Source organism: Colobus angolensis, unplaced genomic scaffold, assembly GCF_000951035.1.
Source record: "Colobus angolensis palliatus isolate OR3802 unplaced genomic scaffold, Cang.pa_1.0 Scaffold209, whole genome shotgun sequence".
NCBI classification, from domain to species: domain Eukaryota; kingdom Metazoa; phylum Chordata; class Mammalia; order Primates; family Cercopithecidae; genus Colobus; species Colobus angolensis.
Genome location: NW_012115255.1, coordinates 1,232,366 through 1,256,408, shown reverse-complemented (window position 1 = coordinate 1,256,408; position 24,043 = coordinate 1,232,366). Strand labels below are relative to the sequence as shown.

Below are 24,043 nucleotides of genomic sequence, written 5' to 3'. Positions count from 1 at the left end.
AAAAATAAAAAAAATAAAACTACTCTTGCTGAGGTCGCCTGTAGTCCCAGCTACTCGGGAGGCTGAGGCAGGAGAATGGCATAAACCCGGGAGGCGGAGCTTGCAGTGAGCTGAGATCCGGCTACTGCACCCCAGCCTGGGCCACAGAGCGAGACTCCGTCTCAAAAAAAAAAAGAAACAGTTGTCAATGCTTGTATCATTCTTTAAATCTCATTCTAGATTCACACCTTAGGTAAATTTAAAAAGCATTAAAATGATACATTATTAACTGTTTAAATGAGGTGACTATCAGTAATCCCTTCTGTTGGAAAACTTTATAAGCCTTTTTTGAAAAACTATCAGATTAGTAATTAAGAGATACATTGGTGTAAAGTTTACTTTTTTTAATAGATAGGATGCAGAGTGTTCAAATCAGGATCACTGTGTTGTGCTGAGACCGTGGCATGGTTACTTTTTTAACCTTTTATTATAGAAAATTTCAAATGTACAAAGTTAGAATAGTATAGTGAACTTCCTTCTCTCAGATGGATGAACCTCTGGGTCTCTGCCCCACATAGTACTTGGAGGAAAATTTCACACATTGTATTATTTTCCCTGTAAATATTTCAGTACACATCTCTAAAAGACAGGATTTCCTTTTTGTTAAACATAACCACAACATCATTATCACATCTAAGAAAATAGACTTTTTTTAAGTATTTTTCAGTTGTCCTGTTACTGTTATTTCTCTGATTATCTTTTTTCTTTTTTAGTAGTTGGTTTGTTTCCTTTATCCAAGTAAAGCCATAGTCTGACTGACCAGCGTGTGTCTTACATCTCCTTTTGTGTTGAAGAAGTCAATTGTTCAGAAACTTCCCACTGCCTGGAATCCCTTGGCGGTTAGTCTGTAGTAAGATTTAGGGTCATGGTAACATTTTGATTTTTGTTCTTGTTTTTGTTTTTGTTTTTTTTTTTGCAAGACCACCTCATATATGGTATTGTTGATATTTCCATCAGGAGGTATGTAAATTCTGATTGTCTAAAAAAAATACAAGTATTAAAGTGTTATTTTAATTGTTTTTTATTTTTCCTTTTGGCTATCATAAGAATCTTAAAAATCTGGAAGTTAATGTTGGTAAAAGCCTCTACAGCACCTTCTGTGACTTGCCCATTTGATTGCTAAGCTATTAATATGTCTTTCTGGATTTCATGGTTGTGTGAGAATGGGTGTTTAATGACATACAGGTTTCTTTTCCAGTGGAATCCATCTGTTCTTTTGTAGAAAACCACCTCAGGGAGTGGGAGCTACTCCCCCCGTGTGTTACTTCAACATCACTTAGAAGTATTTGCTCAAGTTTTTCAGAATCATCTGCATGGTTAAAAAAAATAATAAAAATAACAATAAAAGGTTGAACTACAAAATTGCAAAATCACGGTGTGTTCGGGGATTCTCAATGCGTCTGAGGCCTGAGAGCCAAGGACCTAGAATCTCAGTCCAGATGTTCCCGAAATCTGTGTCTTCTAAAATTTAGTTACTCATATTTTGTTTGCAAGATCGTTTTGAGTCCTGATAGCATTTATACTAGTACTTAATATATTTCTTTAAATTGATTCACTCTTTTCTTGGTTTAATAAAGACGTTGGTACTGCACAGACATAAAAAGAAGATAATATACATTAAAATGAAGATACATCTGTTAAAATGTAACATTTGTCATACGTCCCATATTTCAGAAAACAGCAACCTCTGTGAAACATTTATTTCAAGCATTTTTTCTGTGCTAGCTTACATTTCCAGCTCTGTTTGATAGCATTTAGATGTTTTTGTGATTGATGATACAGTTTACACAATTGGATGAGATTGCTTTTGATCATCAGATTATTTCATTAACAAGGTTTTTGAAAATTTATCACAAGCAGATTATGGTGAATAGGGAGCTCCACTATATCTTGAAAAACCTGTATGGCTACCTAGTAAGACAAAAATACGTACACTTTTAAAGGTATTTTTTTCTGACAGTCTGATGTATGTTTTCAGATGTATCTAAAAAGATACCTGGGTTAAATAAAAATATTTATCTTGTTTGGGAAGCAATGTAGCTTGCAGTGAAAAGAAATGCCTTGAAGTCAGACCTGGATGTCTAGGAATCCTCAGGATACGGGATTGCTACAGTTATCCCTTCTGATCCTTTTGAGACAGTTTCACTCTGTCGCTTAGGCTAGAGTATGCTTAGGGGTGATCTCGGCTCACTACAACCTCTGCCTCCTGGGTTCAAGTGATTCTCCTCCTGGGTAGCTGGGATTACAGGCACCTGCCACCACGCCTGGCTAATTTTTAGTAGAGATGGGGTTTCACCAGTTTGGCCAGGCTGGTCTCGAACTCCTGACCTCAGGTGATCTGCCCGTCTCAGCCTCTCAAAATGGTGCTGATCCAGTTACTTCTTAACGTTGTTTGGAAAAATTGAATGAGATGTTATATGTGAAGTTTAGTGTCTAGACATTGGGTTGAGTAAATGCTTCATGAAGAACCACTTTGAAAAACATCATTTCTTTCAATGTCATTTCAACATTATGAGAAAGAAGTCAGTTCCTGGCCAGGATACTGTCTGTGTGGAGTTTGCATTTTCTCTGCACGTCTATGTTTTTTTTTTTTAAATGGGTATTCTAGTTTCCTCCCACATCCCAGTGGTGTGCATGTTAAGTGGATTTGCGTGTCTGCCTGGTCCCAGTCTGAGTGAGTGAGTGTGGGTGTGTGTGTGAGTGGTCCTGTGATGGGATAGTGTCCTGTTGGGGCTGGTTCCCACCTTGCTCCTTGAGCTGCTGGGATAGGCTCTGGCCACCTATCACCCTGAACTGGAATAAGCAGGTTGGGAAATGGATGAATGAATATAAATTATTGTGAAACAAAAATTCATAAAGTCTATTATAATAATACAAATGCACAACGAATAAAGTGCTCAGCGAGCCTGCCCTATTTGTCATTAGTTTGTTTTTTAACTGCTTGGTGGTAGGAATATTCTTTTTATATTTTTGTTTTTTGAGACAGAATCTTGTTCTGTCCCCCAGGAGGGAGTGCAGTGGTGCGATCTCGGCTTACTGCAACCTCCACCTCCTGGGCTCAGGTGGTCCTCCTATCCCAGCCTCCCAAGGAGCTGGTACTACAGGCACATGCCACCACACCCGGCTAATTTTTGTATTTTGTGTTGAGATGGGTGTCGCCCTGTTGCCTATGCTGGTCTACAACTCTTGGGCTCAAGCATTCTGCTTGCCTTAGCCTCCCAAAGTGCGTGATTACAAGCGTGAGCCACTGCGCCCCGCCATCATATTTTTACAGTTTTCACTTTGCAAGCATTTATTCCTTGCAAGCATTTAAATCCAGTGGTGGTTACATCACCACTGTGACCACTGTCACTTTCTGACTCACCAGAAATTAGGTACATAATTGTCTGTCTTGTTAATCTTTTAAAAATGTGTGTGGCTCATATTTATTGCCATTTGAAAATATTAGAAGGAGTTTTGGGTCTTTATTTAGAAGTTTGGTGATATTTTTGTGACTGGAAATATGCTGTAGGAACTTAACACTTGTTTGTGCCTGTGGTACAATTGATTTTGCTACACATCCTTTTGCTTGAAGTCAGTTTCCAAGAACCTATTGATGATGTTAAGTGAGGACACTTAAATATATCTAAATTTAGCATTCATCAACAACTGCTTTTATTTCTGGAGACCTATTAACTTTGTAATTTTCTGTGTGTGTGTGTGTGTGTTTTGAGACAGTCTTGCTCTGTCACCCAGGCTGGAGTGCCGTGGTGTCATCTCAGCTCACTGCAACCTCTGTCTCTCTCAGATTCAAACAATTCTAGTGTCTCAGCCTCCTGAGTAGCTGGGACTACAGGCATGGCCACCAGGCCCAGCTCATTTTTGTATTTTTAGTAGAGATGGGGTTTCGCCATGTTGGCCAGGCTGGTCTTGAACTCCTGACCTCAGGTGATCCACCAGCCTTGGCCTCCCAAAGTGCTGGGATTTATAGGTGTGAGCCACCGCAACTGACTTTTTTTTAAATTGTGTGTATATAAGGTGTATAGCATGATGTTTTGATATACATAGTGAAATGGTTACTAGAGTCCAGCCCATTAATATAGCCATTATGTCATGTAATTTTACCCTTCTTTTGTGTTGGTAAAAGCACCTAGACTATACTCTCAGCAAGTTTCTGGTGTACAATACAGTATTACAACTATAGGCCTCATGTTGTACATTAGATCTCTAGACCTACTCAGCCAAAGTATCTGTAACTTGGTACCCTTTGACACTGATCTCTTCATTTCCTCCCTACCTGCTAGCCCCCTGGTAGTCACCATTTTTTGTTTTGTTTTTTGTTTTGTTTTTGTGAGATGGAGTTTCACTCTTGTTGCCCAGACTGGAGTGCAATGGCACTGTCTCAGCTCACCGCAACCCCTGCCTCCTGATTTCCGGCGATTCTCCTGCCTCAGCCTCCCGAGTAGTTGAGATTGCAGGCATGCACCACCACGCCCAGCTAATTTTGTATTTTTAGTGGAGACGGGGTTTCTCCATGTTGGTGAGGCAGGTCTCGAACTCCTGAGCTTAGGTGATCTGCCTGCCTCAGCCTCCCAGAGTGCTGAGATTATAGGCTTGAGCCACCGTGCCTGGCAGTAGTCACCATTTCATTCTCTGTTTCTGTGTATTTGACTTTTTAAGATAGTAGCTTTCACCTATGAGTGAGATCATGCGGTGTTTGTGTTTTTGTGCTGGCATATTTCACTTGGCCAACATCCTTCAGGTTAACTCATGTTACAGCATACAGCAGGGTTTCCTTCTTTTTAAAGGCTGAATAATATTTCGTTCCATAGCGTAGACAGACATGTACGCACATCACGATTTCTGTATCCATTTGTCCATTGATGGACAGCGAGGTGGTTTCTGTGTCTTGACTGTTGTGAAGGATGCTGCAATCCCCATGGGAGTGCGGATATTCTTACGAGTTGCTGATTTCATTGCCTTTGGGTGAATACTCAGAAAGGAGCATATGGTAGTTCTAGTTTCAAATTTTTGAGCAACCTCCATACTGTTTTCACATGGCTGCACCAATGTACATTCCCAGCAACAGTGTTCAAAGGTTCTGTTTCTTCCATGCTCTGTTATCTCGTCTTACTGGTAGTAGTCATTCTGACATCGTGAGGTGAAATAGCATTGTGGTTTTATTCTGCATCTCCCCAATAATGAGTGATGCTGAGCACTGTTTCGTATTTCTATTGCCATTTTTATGTCATCTTGGGAAAAACTCCTATTCATGTCTTTGACCATTTTCTAATCAGGTTATTTATTTTTTGCTATCAAGTGGTGCAAGTTCCTTGTATATCTTGGATATTAAGCCTTCGATTTTCTGTTTTTTTAAAAGTCTTGAGTTTTCAGGCACAAATGGGTTTATTTGTGTCAGCACGTGGGTTTCCAAGTTTCCCGGTGTGGTCATCTTCACCAGAATGGTGTGAAGAAGAAACTTACTTATTTAAAAAATTAAGTTCACTTCTTGGTGAGTAAGGTATGCATATGGGCAGACTTCTTTAAACTTTTTTAAATTCAGAGGGATAAACGTGTGTCCTGGAAAACTCAAGGATTTTAATTTTATTTAAATAATCATACTGTGCCCTTCAAATGACCTGTGTAATGTCTTTGCCATTTTACAGCATCCTGAGGTTAGCATCACACGTCTCCCAGTGGAGCCCATGACTTCTGATCAGGACGCTAAGGTTGTGGCTGAACCGCAGACGCAGAGAGTCCAGGAGGGCAAGGACAGTGCTCATCTGGTGGGTGCTGTCGAATGGGGTGGTGGGGAGTCCATTGCTATTTTGATAAAGGATTCTGTACTGGAGTTAGTAAGGGGCTCTCAACAGGAACACTGGCACATCTTAGGATCTGCATATGGATATTAGAGTCTTGTAGGGGAGAACAGGTTTCTTACCCATCTGAGGATCATGGCTGAGACCCCTGTAACAAAAGACAGATGAACAAGAGAAAAGCATACACATGTATTTAGTAATAAGTTGTATGTGACATAGGAGCCTCCACAAAGGAAGAACCCAAGAAATCGGGAAAACTGTGGTGTTTTTTTTGCGGAGTCTGATGCAGATGTTGACAGTGTAGAAGCATGTTTGGACAAAAGGGATGTGACTTAGAGCTAATAAACTGGAGAAACTTAGCAAGGCTGGTGTGTTCAGGTTTTTCTTGATATCCCTGTGTGATATTCCTCCTGGTACAAAGCAGGGCCCCTCTGGAAGGGTCTTTAGGGGAATGTTGGCTGTGTTATGGCCTGCTTTGAGGGAGAAGGGGTAAGGAGAATTCTCTCTAGTTTCCTTGGCCTGATTCTGCTGTTTCCTCAAATGTCAATGTGCCGTATTTTTGGAGGAGGAAGTCCTGAGCCCCATCAGTCTGAAAAATGTATAGGTAGCTTTGTAGAGGAAACTAGAAGTAGTAGGTGATAACAAAAACAAAATTGTTATAGCTCTAGATACTTAAAGCCATTTATTTTTTAAATCGAGGATGTGTAGTGATTCGTAAATACTTTAATAACATTATAGTCACTATAGTAGGATGTACTTAAAGAGTTAGGATTTTAATATAAATTTTTTTGACTACTTTTGTTCATTTAAAAATTTTAGGTCAAGCAGTAATATTTAAAGTTCCAAAATGGCTTTGAGAAAAGTAGCTTTTCTTAGTTTTCCCAAATGAAACTACAAAGAACTTTATCTATGATGTTCATTCAGAATTTAAAAATTTTAAGCCTCCTACCTTCTGAATATCTTATGAATTCACGAATTTGTCATGTAAAATGTGCATTTCTCAGTGGGTTTAGTTTGGCCCAGTTACTGTGGTTTGAAGACATGTGTTTTGTTTTTTTTCTTAATGTTGTACTGATGTTGTCTTTGTTTTCAACTTTACAGATGAACGGTCCTATATCTCAAACCACTTCTCAGACAAGTTCCATCCCACCTTTGAGTCAGGTAATTTGATTTTGAGATTAATCACAGATTGTTTAATCACAGTCAAGGCTCAGAGATACTTCCTTAAGAAAAATGTTTATTGTAACAAAAATTAGCAAATGTAGATATTTCTCAGAAAGTTGTGGTCGGGGATCCATTCATCACCATACCCCATGGGTATAGTAAGACCGTCAATACTGTGTGTCCTGTTTAGCTTCTGTGTGTGTCTGTTTTGTGTGCAGTTCTGCAAACAGCAGCATACCATTTCGATTAATTTATTGTCAAATATTAATCGCAAAATTTTTATTGTGTCGTTGATAATCTGTTGTATGTATATGATTAGCTTTCTGTTTTGGTAGCTTGTGTTCCTTAAACCACACAAATTGAATAGTAAGCTTTTACTCAGAAAATTTGTTTTACATTTTAGCTGTGGTAAGGAAGTAGAATTCATTGGTTTTTAAATTCTGCCTTTCATCATTTGCATATGCATATATAAAGTGCTTCAGAGAGCTACTCCTCGAAATTCAGTTTGATGGAAGGATCTTATACATTGCATAAAATTTAAAAAGGAAAAATTTTTTATGTAAAAAATAAAAACTACAATAAATCTCGTCTGTTTCCCCCATTCTAAGCAGTTCATGTAGGAATTAAAGGAGGAGTTGGATTTTTCTCAATTAGAGACGAGGTCTCACTGTGTGGCCCAGGCTAGTCTTGAGCTTCTGAACTCAAAGCAGTCCTCCCGCCTTGGCCTCCCAAAGTGCTAGGATTACAAGCATGAGCCACCATGCCCGGCCAGCTTTTAGCAAAGAAGAATTTTAAAAAAAACAAAAGACACCTTCCAAATTATTATATTTTATAAATTTATTATTTATGTAAAGTTTTTGTGTATTCTGTTTTTACATTAATTATTTTATTTTATTATTATTATTTTTTTGTGACAGTTTCCTTCTTGTTGCTCAGGCTGCAGTGCAATAGCGCGATCTCAGTCACTGCAGCCTCTGCCTCCCGGGCTCAAGGGATTCTCCTGCCTCAGCCTCCCGCGTGTCTGGGGTTACAGGCATGTGCCACCACGCCTGGATCATTTTGTGTTTTTAGTAGAGACGGGGTTTCACCACGTTCGTCAAGCTGGTCTTGAACTCATGACCTCAGGTGATCCGCCTGTCTCGGCCTCCTGAAAGTGTTGGGATTACAGGCATGAGCCACTGCGCTTGGTGCACATTGACTTTTTAAAAATGAATTTTATAATATTTTAAAGTCAATTCTAAATCCAAACGTAAGACCTTTGGTAGTCTAAGAAGAAAACTATATAAGACATAAATTAGATATCCCTTGAGTGTAAATCTTTAAGGGAGTTTGTTTGTTTCAGCAAGTTCCGATTCTCTCCATGGTTGACTTTCAGTCCAACATAATATTCAGACATCTTTAGAAACCTATTGCAGGCATTGCTATTAATGTTTTCTAATTAGCATTGTTCATAGTGCATCTAAAGGTGTGGAGAGTTATATGCTTCATAGTTGACCAGGAGTTTGCATTGATTTAGTGATTAGGTGGCAGGTTGTTATGATAGGCACGTGAATACATTTAGCAGTCAGGGTTGAGGAACCAGGCTATTTACAGTTTAGCCATTCCGTTAAAGTCGAGTAGGAGGAGACTTGCAATAGAGATACCCAAAGAAATACCTGAATAATTCAGGAGCAGGTTTGCATTTATCCACTGGTACTATTTAGTTGCATTTATTATACAGCTTCCTGCCATCTCCAGAAAACTTACTGAGCTAGTAACTATTTACAGGTTTAGCCAAAGAGCACAAAAAAGTGATCTTTATTAGACTGTAAGGATATGGTTTCCCTAAGATCGAGACCATCTTGGCTAGCACGGTGAAACCCCGTCTCTACTAAAAATACAAAAAATTAGCTGGGCATGGTGGCAGACGCCTGTAGTCCCAGCTATTTGGGAGGCTGAGGCAGGAGAATGGCCTGAACCTGGGAGGCGGAGGTCGCAGTGAGCTGAGATCGCACCACCACACTCCAGCCTGGGCGAAAGAGCGAGACTCTGTCTCAGGAAAAAAAAAAAAAAAAAAGAATATGGTTTCCCTATTATGAGAACAGTATATTATAATGAGTGACTTGATTGTCAGTATTGCTCAAATTTGTGTACATGTGTTTTCTCCACTAAACTGTAAACTTCTGGTACTGTGTTCTGTTCATTAAAAAACAAAAAAAAACTTTATTAAAGTGTAATTTACATTCTGTAAAATTCACCCATTTAAAGTATGCAGTTGAATTATTTTTAGTAGATTTACTGAGTTGTGCAATCATCACCATAATGTAGTCTTAGAACTTACATTACCCCAGTAAATCCCCAGTCCACTCCCAGGCCCACTTACAGTTAGGCCCTGTTTCTCCCCCAGCGTTGGGCAGTCACAAACATGCTCTGTGTCTCCGAATTCTGTTCCCTTCTGTGGCCAGCTCAATGCGTTGTGTCTGGTTGGCAGGCAACTAGTACTGCCTGCGTAAAATTTGAGTGTCCATCCATTCAACAAAACTGAGTGCAAGTGATAATGATGGCTAAGAATTTTCTGTGGAGAGGTTGTTCAGATGAGCGTGGGATACACATGCCTTCAAGGAACCCTAACACAGCATGCAAGGTTGCATGATGATATTGTGTGTGAGCCTTAGGTACAAGATGAGCATATACCTGGAGGTAGGAGGCGCTGAGACATAGGTGAGTCTAGAAGAAGCACTCTTTATCTTGCCCCTAGTCAAGCAAGATTGTTTTGAATGTTCTCACCTTGATGTAATAAGGATCTGGTAATTTGAAGTATATCGTACTTACAGTTATGATTACAGTACTTTGCGTTAAGTTTCCCTGAGTTCCAGGCAGGGACAGTGATGAAACTCTCTAGTCCCTCAATATTTCAGAAACGTGAAGGAAACTAGGACGAGGAGTGGTCAGAGGGATGGAAGGAAAACCAGAGGACAGTGTGGGGTGGAGATAGAGGCAGAGAGGCTGACTCAAGTGAAGTGTAGTAAGGTACAAAGCAAGGGTCAGTTGTGACCTTAGCAAGAGTATTTTCCAGGACTGATAGGAGCAAAAGCCAGATTGCAGTGGGTGAGAGACAGGAGTGGTAGACACAACCTGAACAGTGACATTCCTCCTGAGATCTTGACTTTGAAGGTAAGGTGGTAGATAGTGAGAAGGGATCGAAAGGGTTTTGAGGGTGTTTATGATGAAGAGTGAGCACTGGCAGTGGGCCACCGCGATGGGTCCTCCTTGAGGAAGAAAAAATAACCACTCGCATTCAGCAACAGTGTCATTTGGTTAAAGGTTCTTTACCTTCCCTGTTAGGGCCACAAACTTCATCTATAGCAAACATCATTCTCGGCGGCTTTTTGCCCCTCCTGAAGCCCACTCAGGGACTCCAGTTCTTACTTCTGCGTGTGACCAGCCAAGTAGCTGCTTTTCCCTTGGAGACACTGCATCAGTCTGGAAACCATTTTCTGCTGGAATGATCCTGTTGTGTTTTATCATAAATCAACAGCAGGTTTGAGAGAGGAATGTGGGACAAGTAATATTAGATAGGAGTGTTTATGTTAAATTACCTCCTCAAAAGAAAGATGCAAAGTCACAGCAAGTCTTCTAATCATAGTGTGAAACTGGAAAGGTGAAATTGGAACTCTAACTCGTCCTCATACTAAACTCTATGTGGTTCAGCAAATCACCTATATCAGAATGATTATTTATTTATTTATTTTTTTTGAGACAGTCTCACTCTGTTACTCAGGCTGTCTAGAGTGCAGTGGTGCGATCTCTGCTCACTGCAGCCTCCCCCTCCAGGGTTCAAGCGATTCTTGTGCCTCAGCCTCCTGAGTAGCTGGAATTACAGGTATGCGCCACCATGCTTGGCTAATTTTTGTATTTTTCGTAGAGATGGTGTTTTGCCATGTTGCCCAGGCTGGTCTCAAACTCTGGCCTCAAGTGATCTGCCCGCCTTGTCCTCCCAAGATGTTGGGATTACAGGCATGAGCCACTGCACCTGGCCCAGAATTTTTTTTTTTTAAAACTCCTTTACAGATGGTGATAACAAAAAACTTTCGTCCATTCCTTTATCAGTTTTCAAAAAAACCACCTTTGCCTTTTGATGACACAGCTTCTGAATGAATATTATTTAGCAATCTAGATTAATTATTGCAGGCTTATATTTTAAATAAGAGTAGGCTTCGCAATCAGAAAGCTTGAATTTCTATGAAAATATCCAACTCCTGTATTTATACGTAAATGAGACATGGCTGCTCTTGGCATGTTATCTTGCAGGTTAAACCTTTTGGCAGGTTGTTACCACCTTGTCAGTCTGTTTTAAGAAAAGACTTGGGCTGGGTGCAGTGGCTCACGCCTGTAGTCCTAGCACTTTGGGAGGCCGAGGCGGGCGGATCACCTGAGGTCGGGAGTTCGAGACCAGCCTGACCAATATGATGAAACTCCGTCTCTACTGAAAATACAAAAATTAGCCGGGCGAGGTGGCGCATGCTTGTAATCCCCGCTACTCGGGAGGCTGAGATGGGAGAATCGCTTGAACCCGGGAGGCAGAGGTTGCAGTGAGCTGAGATAGCACCATTGCACTCCAGCCTGGGCAGCAAGAGCGAAACTGTGTCAAAAAAAAGAAAAGACAAGACTTGACTGGGTGTAGTGGCTCACACCTATAAATCCTAGCACTTTGGGAGGCCAGGGTGGGAGGATTGCTTGAGCCCAGTTCAAGACCCCATATCTACACAGAAAAGAAGAACAGGCATGGTGCCTGCTGTCTGAGCTATTCAGGAGGCTGATGGGGGAGAATTGCTTGAGCCCAGGAGGTCAAGGCTGCAGTGAGCTGCGATTGCATCGCTGCACTCCAGCCTGGGTGACAGAGGAAGACACTGTCTCTAAAAAAATAAAATAAAAACAAAAGACCTCAGAACTTTCCTTAAGGATGTTGGTACAGTTTCCTGTCTTAGAAATAGGTTTGTTACTATGTTAGGAAGTGTAAAGCTGCCTTTACTTCAGAATGATTTAGTGACAAAACAATCCTTTTACCCCCAGAGTGTACGTACGGTTCTTGGTCTCCCGCTAACTTCCGAGAACTTGCCCCAGGATGGAGGATACTCTGACCAGATGCCCTCTTTTCCTCTTAGAATATATTCGTGCTGAGACGGAGTAGATCCTTTTTAATGTAGGATATTTCTTTTTGATGACATAGTATTGTAGCATTTTGATTGTAGCGTTTTGGCCATTGACAGAAGGAATGCTTTCTATAACACATACCCCTGATCTTTTTAGCTCCAAGACATATTTAAAAATAGAGGAATTTCTTCATTCCCTGTTTGGCTCACTATTCTTAGTTTTATCCTTGTGTAAATGAGTTCCATGCTGCTAAAACTTCTTTTGTTGTGGGAGTGTGGCAGAGGTAATAGTGGTCTTTCAAGGCGCTGGGATCATTGCTGTGGGAGTGTGGCAGAGGTAACAGTGGTCTTTCAAGGCGCTGGGATCATTGCTGTGGGAGTGTGGCAGAGGTAACAGTGGTCTTTCAAGGCGCTGGGATCAGTAAAAACATCTCTCGACTTAGAACATTTTGTAATTTCTTTAAAAAAATTAGTAATTTTACTGCTTAGTATTTGCGTCATTTAGAATATGACAGATAGTCTTTTTGCAAACTCTTTTTCATTTTGGGATTCAGTTTAATCGCTATTAAGGCATTTTGTTCAATAGTAGATTTGTAAATCAACTCTGTGTGGCAGTACCACGCAAACAGTTGCACTGAGAGAATAGTCAAACCCCTGGGAGGAAGCGGCAGATGTGTCGGCGTCCGCTGCCTGGCAGCTGGTGCCTTCATAGGCCCTGGTGTCCTTACATATGTGTGGAAATACAACACACACAGCTGTGTGCACAGATCAGAAAAGTACAACTCACTGTATTTCTGCAAAGTAAACACATGTAGGTAATCCACTGCCAAGATCCTGAAACAGCCCTGTGAGTTTTGGCAGCAATTTGAAGACGTGTCGTGATTACAGAAATTGCGAAAATAGGAGAAATGTGTATCTTCAAATTAGGGAGCTTGTGTATATGAGATCCTTGAATCACGCAGTGGTGTCAAAGTTTCTGAGATGGTCAGGCTGCTTCATCCTTTGTTTGGACTTCTCATCTCATGAAGCCCGTGCTTCTCACCTGGACAGCTGCAGTCACTCCTCACTGGTGTCCCCAACCCACCCTTCCTTTCTATCACAGTGGCCAGAGGATCCCTTCGAGAAGGCCGAGTCAGAACCTGCCACTCCTGTGCTCAACATCACAGTCAGCCTGAGTCTTGGCAGGGCCCTAGCCTTTCACAGTCTGGCACCTGTCCTCTCTGACTGCTAGCCGCTGGCCCTCCCCTGGCACACTGCTCCAGCCCCAGTGGGCTCTTGACCCTTGACCATTCCAGCATCACCTTACCGCAGGGCTCTCTGCCTCAACTCGTCCTGGCATGTCCCTTTCCCAGAAGTGTTTGAGGCTTGTTCTCTTACCTTTCTCAGTCTCAGCCTCACCTTCTCAGCGAGTCCTATCTATCCACATCCGTCTCCTCACTTCTGGCTTGCCTCAGACACTTTACGTGTAGCAGTTAGCACCTTCTAACAATGTTAGGTATTTGTTGGATTTAGTGTTGGTCTCCCTGGACTAGAATGCAAGCTCCATCAAAGCTGGGGTTTGGTTTTGTTCATTGATGTATCCCAATGTCTTCCTGACAGGTAGGTGCTCCATAAATGTCTCCAGTATAAAAGAATATATCACATATGGTGGTAATCACTGCAGATTGTCATGGCTCTTACTGTGCACTCTGCTAACACTTCAGTTTATTCATTAATTCCTGTTAGCCCTATACCTGTCTTACCCCAGTTACTGTTTTCCCCATTTTACAAATGAGGAAACTGAGGCACAAAGCGGTTTAAGTAATCTATCTCCAAGATTACTGAACTAAAAAGTGGTAGAACCAGGATTTGGACCCAGGCAATCTGGCTTCGGAGTCTAAACTCAAGAGGAAATACTTTGTATTTGGCACTGTTATTTCATTTAAAAAGATAAACAAGAAAGAAATGATTTAAAACACCCAGCTCTTTCAGCCATCTGAAAGGCTTTTCAGAATTATTTGTTTAGTTTAGTTTAGTTTGTTTTTTTAGAGACAAGGTCTTGCTCTGTCACCCAGGCTGGAGTGCAGTGGAATAGTAATAGCTCACTGCAGCCTCGAACTTCTGGGCTCAAGTGATCCTCCTGCCTCAGCCTCCCAAGTAGCTGGGACTACAGACACGCGCCCTCACACCCAGCTAACTTTTAGTTTTTATTTGTAGAGATAGGGTCTTGCTGTGTTGGCGAGGCTATTTCAGATATTTTTAAGACTGTCCCCCCATCACAGGCCCATCACATTTGCCCTCTAGGAGGGCTGAAGTATCTTGGTAGATGAGCACTGGGGGCCCTCCACAGGCTTGCTGCCCAGAGCTGCCTTGAATCTCTGCTCCCCACATCCGGTGCCTTGCTCCTCAGTCACCCCAGCTGTGGCTCGAGTGGGCCCAGTGGTGGCTTGAGCTGCAGCTCCAGAAGGTACAAGTCATAAACCTTGGTGGCATCCATGGTGCTGATTTTCAGGCAAGAAGAATGCTGTAGAGCTGTGAGGCAGCTTCCACCTGGATTTCACAAGATGCTGTGGACAGCCTGGGGCCAGGCAGGGACTCGTCACAGCAGCAGAGCCTGTACTCGGGCAATGACAAGCAGAAATTTGCAGTTGAACCTGCTGCAGAGAAGCCCCACCAAGGGCATTGCCTAGTAGAGTCATGGGAGTGGCCTGAGAGCCTTGAACTGTGGAGCTGCCGGCTTACAGCATCAGCCTGCGAGAGCTGTGGGCAGGAGACTCCAACCCCTGACAGCTGCTGGGTGGACTGAGCCCAGCAAAGCCGTCGGGTGGGGCTGCCTGAGGCCCTGGGGACCCAACCCTGTTCCACGGTGCCCAGAGGGTTAGGACCTGAAGTCAAAGGAGATGATTCTCCAGAGAGGCTTGATAGTTAATATTGTCTGCCCTGTTGGGTCTTGAACTTACCTGGGACCTCTTGCTGCTGCTTGCCTATTTCTCCCTTTTGGAAAGGGATTTTTTTTTTCTTTTTTCTTTTTTCTGAGACGGAGTTTCGCTCTTGTTGCCCAGGCTGGAGTGCAATGGCATGATACCTGCTCACTGCAACCCCTGCCCCGGTGGGTTCAAGCAATTCTCCTGCCTCAACCTCTTGAGTAGCTGAGATTACAGGCATGCGCCACCACACCTGGTGAATTCTTTGTATTTTTAGTAGAGACTGGGTTTCTCCATGTTGGTCAGGCTGTTCTCAAACTTTTGACCTCAGGTGATCTGCCTGCCTTGGCTTCCCTAAGTGCGGGGATAATCTCTGTTCTTTATAAATTGCCCCATCTCAGGTATTCTGTTAGAGCAGCACAGAATGGTTTCACAGAGGACTTTAAGGCTTGAAAAGTGCGGGGAGGAGACTGGAGAAGGAAACAGTGAGGCAGTGTGCTGGCGTTCATTAGTATGAGATGGAAGAGGTTGGGGGAATGGTATCTTAGAAGCCGAGATCATAGAGGTAGGCTGGGGCCAGATTATGGGGGACTTTGAAGTGGGACTTTGGGATTCTATTCCAACTACTTAAAGTCTGCATAACAGCTCTTTGAAGTAGATGTCGTTGTTGGCTCCGTTTTACAAATGAGAAAACTGAGACAAAGAGGTTAAATAATTTGCCAGAGATGACACATGTAAAAATGGAGCTGAGACTCAAACCCAGTCAGGTGATCTCGTGACCTTGTCTGCTTTACTTTGCCCTTTCATTCTACAGCTGGTATGAATTGTTTGTATCTTTAGAGCAGAATGTTTTTTTCCAGTTAGATATTTCATTCTCTTTGAGTGGCGTAACAGTGTGGTCAGCGTATGGTCTGAGTTTTGTTTTGTCATTTGAAGCTGCCACTAAAGCTCTTGGTGCCTCATTTCCCTTATCTGTACAGTGGATTGGTAGTATCTACCTTGGGGGTCGTTAAGAGTGCAAATTAAGATGTGTGACAAAATGGATGCATAGATGTAATTAATATTTTGTGGCACATAGTGCTATGTAAAGTGTTTACTACCATTATCATCATCATCATTATTATTATGATCATTTCAGTACTTGAATTTTAGTGTATTCAGAATTGCTCCTGTTACCTTCATGTTTAAGTATAATTCCTAAACTTTTTATCATAAAATGTTAATATTAAAAAAACATTAATAGGATACCAGCCATAACTCACAGGTTAAATAAACAACAACATCTCTCTTGCAGAGGAATTAAAACAATTATTTTGTTTTTCACATAGCATGTCAGAACCATGATAAGAAAAATAATTACTTATACTAAAAGCAAAACATTACAGATGTCAACATAAGACAAGACCCGTTATGTGAGTCCACTGTCAGGGGCCGGACCACGTAGTGCAGGAGCAACTGGTTTAGTTGTGGACAGCGCCTGTCTCTCACAGATGGCAGGCTGGGCGTTCCTGCATCAAGTGCTTTCAAGAGACTTTCTAGTTCTGGTACCAGAGCTTGTAGGTCTCTTTTCCCTTTTTTTCCTTTTCTTTCCTTTTTCTTAATTGGAGTGCTCAGACATCTGCAGAAGTGGAGAGAATAATATCATGAACTGAATGCAGCATCATGAACTTGAACAATTACCCATCCCCACATTCCACTGCTGTGTTGTTTTGGTTTTTTGAGGTGGAGTTTCGTTCTTGTCACCCAGGCTGGAGTGCAGTGGCGCGATCTCGGCTCATTGCAACCTCTGCCTCCAGGGTTCAAGTGATTCTCCTGCCTCAGCCTTCCGAGTAGCTGGAACTACAGGCACGCACTCCCACGCTCAGCTAATTTTTTGTATTTTTAGTAGAGACAGGCTTTCACCATGTTGGCCAGGCTGGTCTTGAAACTCCTGACCTCTGGTAATCCACCCCCCTTGGCCTCCCAAAGTGCTGGGATTACAGGCATGAGCCACCACGTCCGGCCTGGACTGCTGTTTTTAAATCTTTTCCTCCCGCTATGCACATGACTGTTTTAACTTTTATATATGTGTGTATATATTTACTGTATTTGCTAGGGTATTTTAAAGCAAATTGTAGATAATGTATCGCCTTGCCCCAAATACTTCAGCATGCATCTCTAACATCATTCCATTTTCACACCTGACACAATTAGTAATAATTTCTTGATTCCTACAGACACTATTTTTTATTGCTATTTATTTTTTGCTCTCCTTTGATTTTTTTCACCTTTTTAAAATTGCTATTTATTTCAGACATCATTTCGTAAAGTTAGAAAATTAAATACAACTGTAAGTAGCTATATATTTTACGGAGCAAAATTCTTATACTGTTTTCCTTTGGGGGAATTTATGAACTATTTTATTTAGTTAACACCATCCCATGAAATATAATTTGGGAAATACTGGAACGCTATAGAAAAACCAGAAGCCTGAAATCTTTCTGGCTGGGATAACATTTAAAGTTATGTTTTGTTGAGTTTATGAGAATAAGAAAAAACACAATGCAGCATTCTTGCTGCTGTTCTGAGCTTTTGGATCCCGGTCTTGTTTGGAATTAGGCACATGGAATATGCTGGCTGTCAGTCGGACTCTGTTGTCATTAGGATTTGGGTTTGAGTGGCAGGAACATGTGACCGCTGTGCAAGGGGTTATTTTTGTTCTCTGGGTGTTGGCTTCTCCTCAGAAATTATAGCAAGTTAGTGTTAGTGTGAGGTGCGTCTGTGGAGGCTCGGGATCGGCACGCGTGTCGTATGCTTGTGAGCTCTCAAACATGGGCTGTTGCTTCAGCAAAGAACTAAGAAGTGACAATGACAGTGAAAAAACTGGCCTGTTACAAAAATCTGTGGAGGAGAAGGAACCAGAAAACAAGATAAGTAAAACTTTATCTTCATTATTTGATACCCCTGAAGGTGAGGAGGTTCACATTATTGGCAATGGAACCAGCAGCGCAGCTGGCGTTAGCGCACGGACAAGGATTTTCTCAGGGTCTGGGCACAAACAGGGTCATAGACCCAAGCATTTGTTGAACCCTCTTTCCTCTTTTATATATACATTCTTAACAAGGTATGATAACTTGGATGAGAGTGACAAGAATTTAGATATTGTTGTTAATGAGCAGAATTCTGAGGGGGTCTGTGATCTACCGTGTGTGGGTAACAGCAGCCGACAAGGTTGTTACGAAGATGAGGAGCCTTTCTCATGTGTGCCCCTGCCTTCTGACCGAGGCCTGCAGGAAGAAACCTATGTGAGTGGCCATCTGCACTGTAACCCAGCTACTTGTAAAAACTCTTTAGTAGAGAAAGAAATGGTGGTCAGCGTTCACCTCAGTAGCAGTGATGAGAGTAAGTCTTTTGACCTATCCGATCGGGAGAAGAAAGATGGAAACTCTATTGGTATTGATCATCAGCAATGTCAGGATTCAAGAGAGTGCGAGTTTCACAGCATTTGTGTTGCCAACTCTGCCTGCCCGAGCGTGGCAGAGGAGCTGGGCACCTGGGCAGACAGAGTAGCTACAAGACGAGAGTGTTTCTCTGCTGTGCCTTCAGCCCTGCATGCCGTGTCAGGGGCCGGCGAGCCAGAGCCACGGCAGGAAGAGCTCTCGCCATGGGACACGCTGGGTCCAGGTGAAAGGACAGGGGAATGCAGTGGAAAAACCAAGCCTTGCCCTGAGCCTGTGGCGTTCAGCCACGCACCTTGTGAAGCAAACGCTGGTAACACGCAGGTGGAGGCTTTACAGGCCGAAGCTTGCACTGAATTCCCTAAAAATTATGCAGAAAGTAGTGCACTACATGATATTGACTTATTCCCTGAATTAAATAACAACATGGACAGTGACTCACTAAGACATGCGTGTGTCCTTCTGGAAGAAAGTGAAAGCCATAACTTAGGAGTAGGAAGTGAGATGGATCATCCAGCTGGTAGCTTCCTTCGTGACACTGCACATCCACCTGGTAGCTTCCTTACTGACACCGCACACCCACCTGGTAGCTTCCGTACTGACACCGCACACCCACCTGGTAGCTTCCGTACTGACACCGCACACTCACCTGATAGCTTCCGTACTGACACCGGACATCCCCCTGGTAGCTTCTGTGCTGATACTGCACATCCACCTGGTGGTTTCTGTACTGACACTGCATATGTTGCAGGGTGTAATGACCCGGAGGCGGTAACAGTTATTGTCGACCAGAGTTTACATTCTAAAAAGGAGAGAGAAAATCACTCTATCACACCAGTAAGCGACAATGATGATTTCCACTTGGATGTTAGCAAATCAGATAGTATCCTACCTGTTGGTCTAGATAGAATTGATTTAAGTCCCAAGAGGCCTATCACTGCAGTGAGATTTGGAAGGGGGTGTCTCTCAGGTCATGCTAATTCAAGAGAAGCAGCCCCAAGCCAGCTTGATGACTGCCGGGAGCTGAAACCTGTTCCCGGGCTAGTCAAGAAGATGCAGCGCAGAGGGGACTGCAGCCTGGAGGCCAGAAGTTCCCTGCCGCCAGACAGAGGAGAGGTGTCTCTGCAATCTGAAAATAGTGCCTTTTACCAAAAAGAGGACAGAATTGGCATTTTGAAGGCTGAGGGTCGTGGCGTAAGGGCTTTTGAATTGAAATCTTGGTGTCACGCAGATGAGGCTGCAACACAGACCTGTGACCAAACTTGTATGGAGCGTTTGGTGGACACAGAGGGGATGGTGCAGAGGACAGACGGCCTAAAGCCTAGCATGGCACAAGGAGTGCCGCCCAATGGCAAGTCTCCCAGTCACTCCACATCTCTTCACAGTAACTGTATTTCTTCCATATTTATTTTCACCTGTACAGAGGAAGAAAAGAGGGAAACAAGCCCAGGTGACAAAATAGAGGGTGAAATATGTGTGAAGAGTTCATTCAGTGTGTCACAAGACCAGCTGAGTGACCCTCAAAGGTTAGAAAGTGGTGAAAAAGAATCACTGCAAGCAAAGTATAGAGAGACAACTGAAGATGACATAGAGACTGTCAAGTCAGATTCTAAAACAACCTGTGAGTGGGAAACAGGCACACAAAGATATGAGGCAGTGCCACGTCAGGATATACTCTCCTGCGTTCGTTCTAGTACAACGGAGAACGCTGATTTTGAAACTAATCAAATAGAAAAAAATTACGAAACACACCGAGTATACAACTGCAAATATAGTGGTCTTAATGTTATCCCACCGTTAAGTCAGAGTTTTAATCCAGTTATACAGAAGTCAGAAATAGTAAAGAATTCTGTTAGTAGTGGTAAAAGCGCAACATGCAAGGGAATTTACTGTGAATCAATTGAAGACGCTCCTGGTATCTTTGGTACTAATACATCAGGGTTGAGTACACCAAAACTAACACATAAAGAAGAGGAAGAGAGACTTTATTTAGAGAAAGATAGTATTGACCCCAAAATTATTGACTGCCGGGGTCCATATGGGACAAGTGAACGTGCACATCGTTTCAAAGAAGGAAACACCAAGTCCACTCTTAAACAGTCGACTTTAAATAGTGAAATGGGTTTTATGGGAAGTGCTAAGGTGAGTTTTGAGAAAATAGAGTCACGTGACACTTCCAGTGGGCATTTCTTTTTGGTTGGTGTTGATCCCGCCCTAGTGGACAGATACATAGCTGCCCCCTGCAATGCGGCCCAGGGGATTCCCGCTGTCCCCGTGGACAACAAAGACACTGTCGTACCAAGTACTGGCCACATTTCATCACTCACAGAAGGTGTCCTAAATAGATCTGAACATCCCTCAAAAGTGGATTGGCAGAGTTTCCCAGAAGGAGTCTCCTGTTTTTTGAGTGAATTTTCTTATTACCCGATGGGAGGGTTAGGAAATCCAGTATTTTCTGAAAGACTGGCCAGTGGTTGTGGTGGATATCAAGTGCGCTATCTCTGGACTAATACAGTCACAAAAGGTGCACTAGAAGGTGAAACAGTATTTAGTGAGGATCTACACCATAAGCCACAGGGCTTGGAAATTGCTTCGTTTTCAGAAAACACTCCTCAGCTACCGGTGTCAGAGGACGGTGTTATTTGGGGATGGCATGATAGAGATGGACAGTTCGTAAGTATGTTTTCTCTGTTTTACTGTTGCGCTGCAGTATGCTAGGCTATGCATTTTAATTTTTTAATTATTTTTATTTATTTTTTGAGACAGAGTCTGACTCTGTCACCCAGGTCGAGTGGCGCGATCTCGGCTCACTACAGCCTCCACCTCCCAAGTTCAAGTGATTGCCGAGTTCAAGTAATTTTCGTGACTCAACCTCCCGAGTAATTGGGATTACAGGCATGTGCTACTACGCCTGGCTAACTTTTGTATTTTTAAAGACGGGATTTCGCCATGTTGGCCAGGCTGGTTTTGAACTCCTGACCTCAGGAGATCCACCCGCCTCAGCCTCCCAAAGTGCTGACATTACAGTCATGAGCCACCAGGCCAGCCCATTTTAATTGTTTTTAGCTTAAAATTAATAAAGATTTATTCTGAACAGTGGATGGTTGTTTGAATGCTTATGTATGGCTGTGAATTACTCTAACATTAATGATTTCCAAATTGGAAAATATGAATTCTTGTTTGGTGTACTTAAGCCAGAGTTTGTGTGCAAACTCTTGTTAGCACTAAAGCATGCCCTGCTAGTTGTCCTACACAGCTCTGTGTTGACTTTTTTCTGTCTGTGAATTTTGCCAGCTCTTCTGTCTTCCTGGCCGCAGTGCGGTCAGAGCCCTTTGAGGGCATCTTATCTCGTGGGCAGTGTAGTTGATTCGGTCAGCCTGTGAGCCCATTGAAGGTGTAAGTCACACTGCAAAAGACAAACTTATCTAAAAATCTGTGCTTCCTGGTATCTTTGTATGTGTCTGAGGCAGGTAGAATTTGCTGCTTTTAACTGGCTATAAAATCTTGGTTCTGTCGTCTTGCAGTTAGAATCGTTGTGGAGTTCTTTCTTTTTCAGAACCCCAAGATGGTACTGCCCCTCTGGTTTGGAAGAAGCTTAGCAAATGATTCTATGGGCAGCTAATTTGAGCATCTTTCCAGAAATTCTGTAATAAATGGCAACATTCAACAACAGGAAATTAGTTTTGCTCACAAAACAGACATTTATTGAAGCAGTGTGATTGAAAGCACATACTCAGAGTAGCAAGATCTCATTATTCAGCTAGTGGTTTATTTGTGATTTTTGTGGGCAATGAAACAAGAAAAAGTATTGATATTAGGGAAATAAAGATGGCTCAAATGTCAACACTTACTGTATGGAAATAAACAAGTAGAAATCCCCTTCTATAACGTAAGGAATGATCCATCAACCTCTTTTACTTCCATGCCCACATTGGGAGTTTTTCTGGAGAGAGTTATGTTCAAATTCATTAGTTTTGCTCCTTAAATGGTTGTGGAGGCAAAACAGTATAAAACTACATCTTTAAGATAATCTGCAGTTAATCTTTTACGGAAGTGACGTAATTTTCAGTTGGTTACCAGTGTCACTGCCTCAGATGTCAACACAGAGCATAAGTGATGCCTAAGTGAGAGGTGTGCTTCCAGTTTTAAATTAGCTTTTCCATTATGAGGTATTCCCAAACAGTATTCTAATATGAGGCGTTACCACATTTAACGATGGTGCCTTGCCTTTCAGAACTTCAGTTTTCAAAGTGCTGTTACAGGTGTCTTTTTTTAATAGCAAACCTTAATATAACAACTGTTACTCCATTTCACAAATGAAGAACTGGAGGTAGAGCCTTGTATGGTTCCGGAGTCAGCAAATTGCCCTGAATTACTAAACTTTTTAGTGCATCTCTAGGAGTGGTTGGGGCTTGCATGGAATGTTTCTTTCCCCCGTCTCTCACCTGCTTTCTATGCCTCACTGGCCAGTCCCTCTTCTCCAGCATTAGTCACTCCGGTTCCTACTCAGTAATTTGTTGGAGAGACTGCTGTGTCTGATGTCCATGGTATACAAACTTATTAATTGATATGTTATTTTTCACAGTGGAGCCTAGTGTTTCTCACAGGGTGGCTGGGGTAGAAGGGTTTATTTAAGCATCTGAACTCAGGCATGTTCACTTTGGAATGTGGCTGTTAAGGTCCGCTTACCTGTGGTTTTAATAACCATTGCTTGGCCGTACGTTTTTAATGGAAAAAATAAGACTTAGAGTCAAGCAGACGACACTGGAGTTTATTTATTTATTTATTTTTTTAAAGGGTGGAGTCTTGCTCTGTCACCCAGGCTGCAGTGCAGTGGTGCCATCTCGGCTCACTGCAACCTCCGCCTCCTGAGTTCAAATGATTCTCCTGCCTCAGCCTCCCGAGTAGCTGGGATTACAGGTGTGTGCCACCACACCCAGCTAATTTTGTATTTTTAGTAGAGACGGGGTTTCACCATGTTGGTCAGCCTGGCCTTGAACTCCTGACCTCAAGTGATCTGCCCATCTTGGCCTCCCAACATTCTGGGATTACAGGCATGAGCCACCACACCCGGCCCCACACTGGAGTTCTTGATAACCATTTAGAGTTCCATATGACTGCAAGAGAATAGCCATATTTTATAGAAATAGTGGGAGATTCAGATCTTTGTTTAATACAAACTGTTTCTCTTGTAAATTATAAGTTAATGAACTCCTGGTGAATGTTGTGTTTTGCTGAACACAATTGCTTAGAGTCTAACTTTCTAATTAACCATTGTTTTTATGGGCAAGTTACTTAACCTTTCTCTGCCTTGGTTTTTTCATTTGTGAAATGAGTCCAGTTAATAACTACCTCCAAGACTTGTTCTGATTCAGTACAAGGAGGTGTGTAGAATGTGCTCAGCACATGGTAGATCCTTGAATGTCATTAAACCTTAAAAGACATCTTCATTCTTTCATTCCTGGTCACATCTCTTCAGTCACAGGATTGATTGAACATTTCCTAACTGCATACACTTGATTTGGACTTCTTCACTAAGAGGTAGTCTTTGATTAAGGGTAGAGTCCTAG

At 42.3% G+C, this 24,043-nt stretch overlaps 1 protein-coding gene across 1 annotated transcript in view; it reads left to right on the top strand.

The window, feature by feature from the left end:
• The window catches only part of LARP4B (La ribonucleoprotein domain family, member 4B), a 99,065-nt gene that overhangs the window by 13,350 nt on the left and 61,672 nt on the right, over positions 1 to 24,043 (top strand). The window contains exons 3-4 of the mRNA XM_011942284.1: positions 5,685 to 5,804; positions 6,939 to 6,998. Of these exons, the coding sequence (XP_011797674.1) occupies positions 5,685 to 5,804; positions 6,939 to 6,998 (180 nt within the window). The remainder of the gene's footprint in view (positions 1 to 5,684; positions 5,805 to 6,938; positions 6,999 to 24,043) is intronic.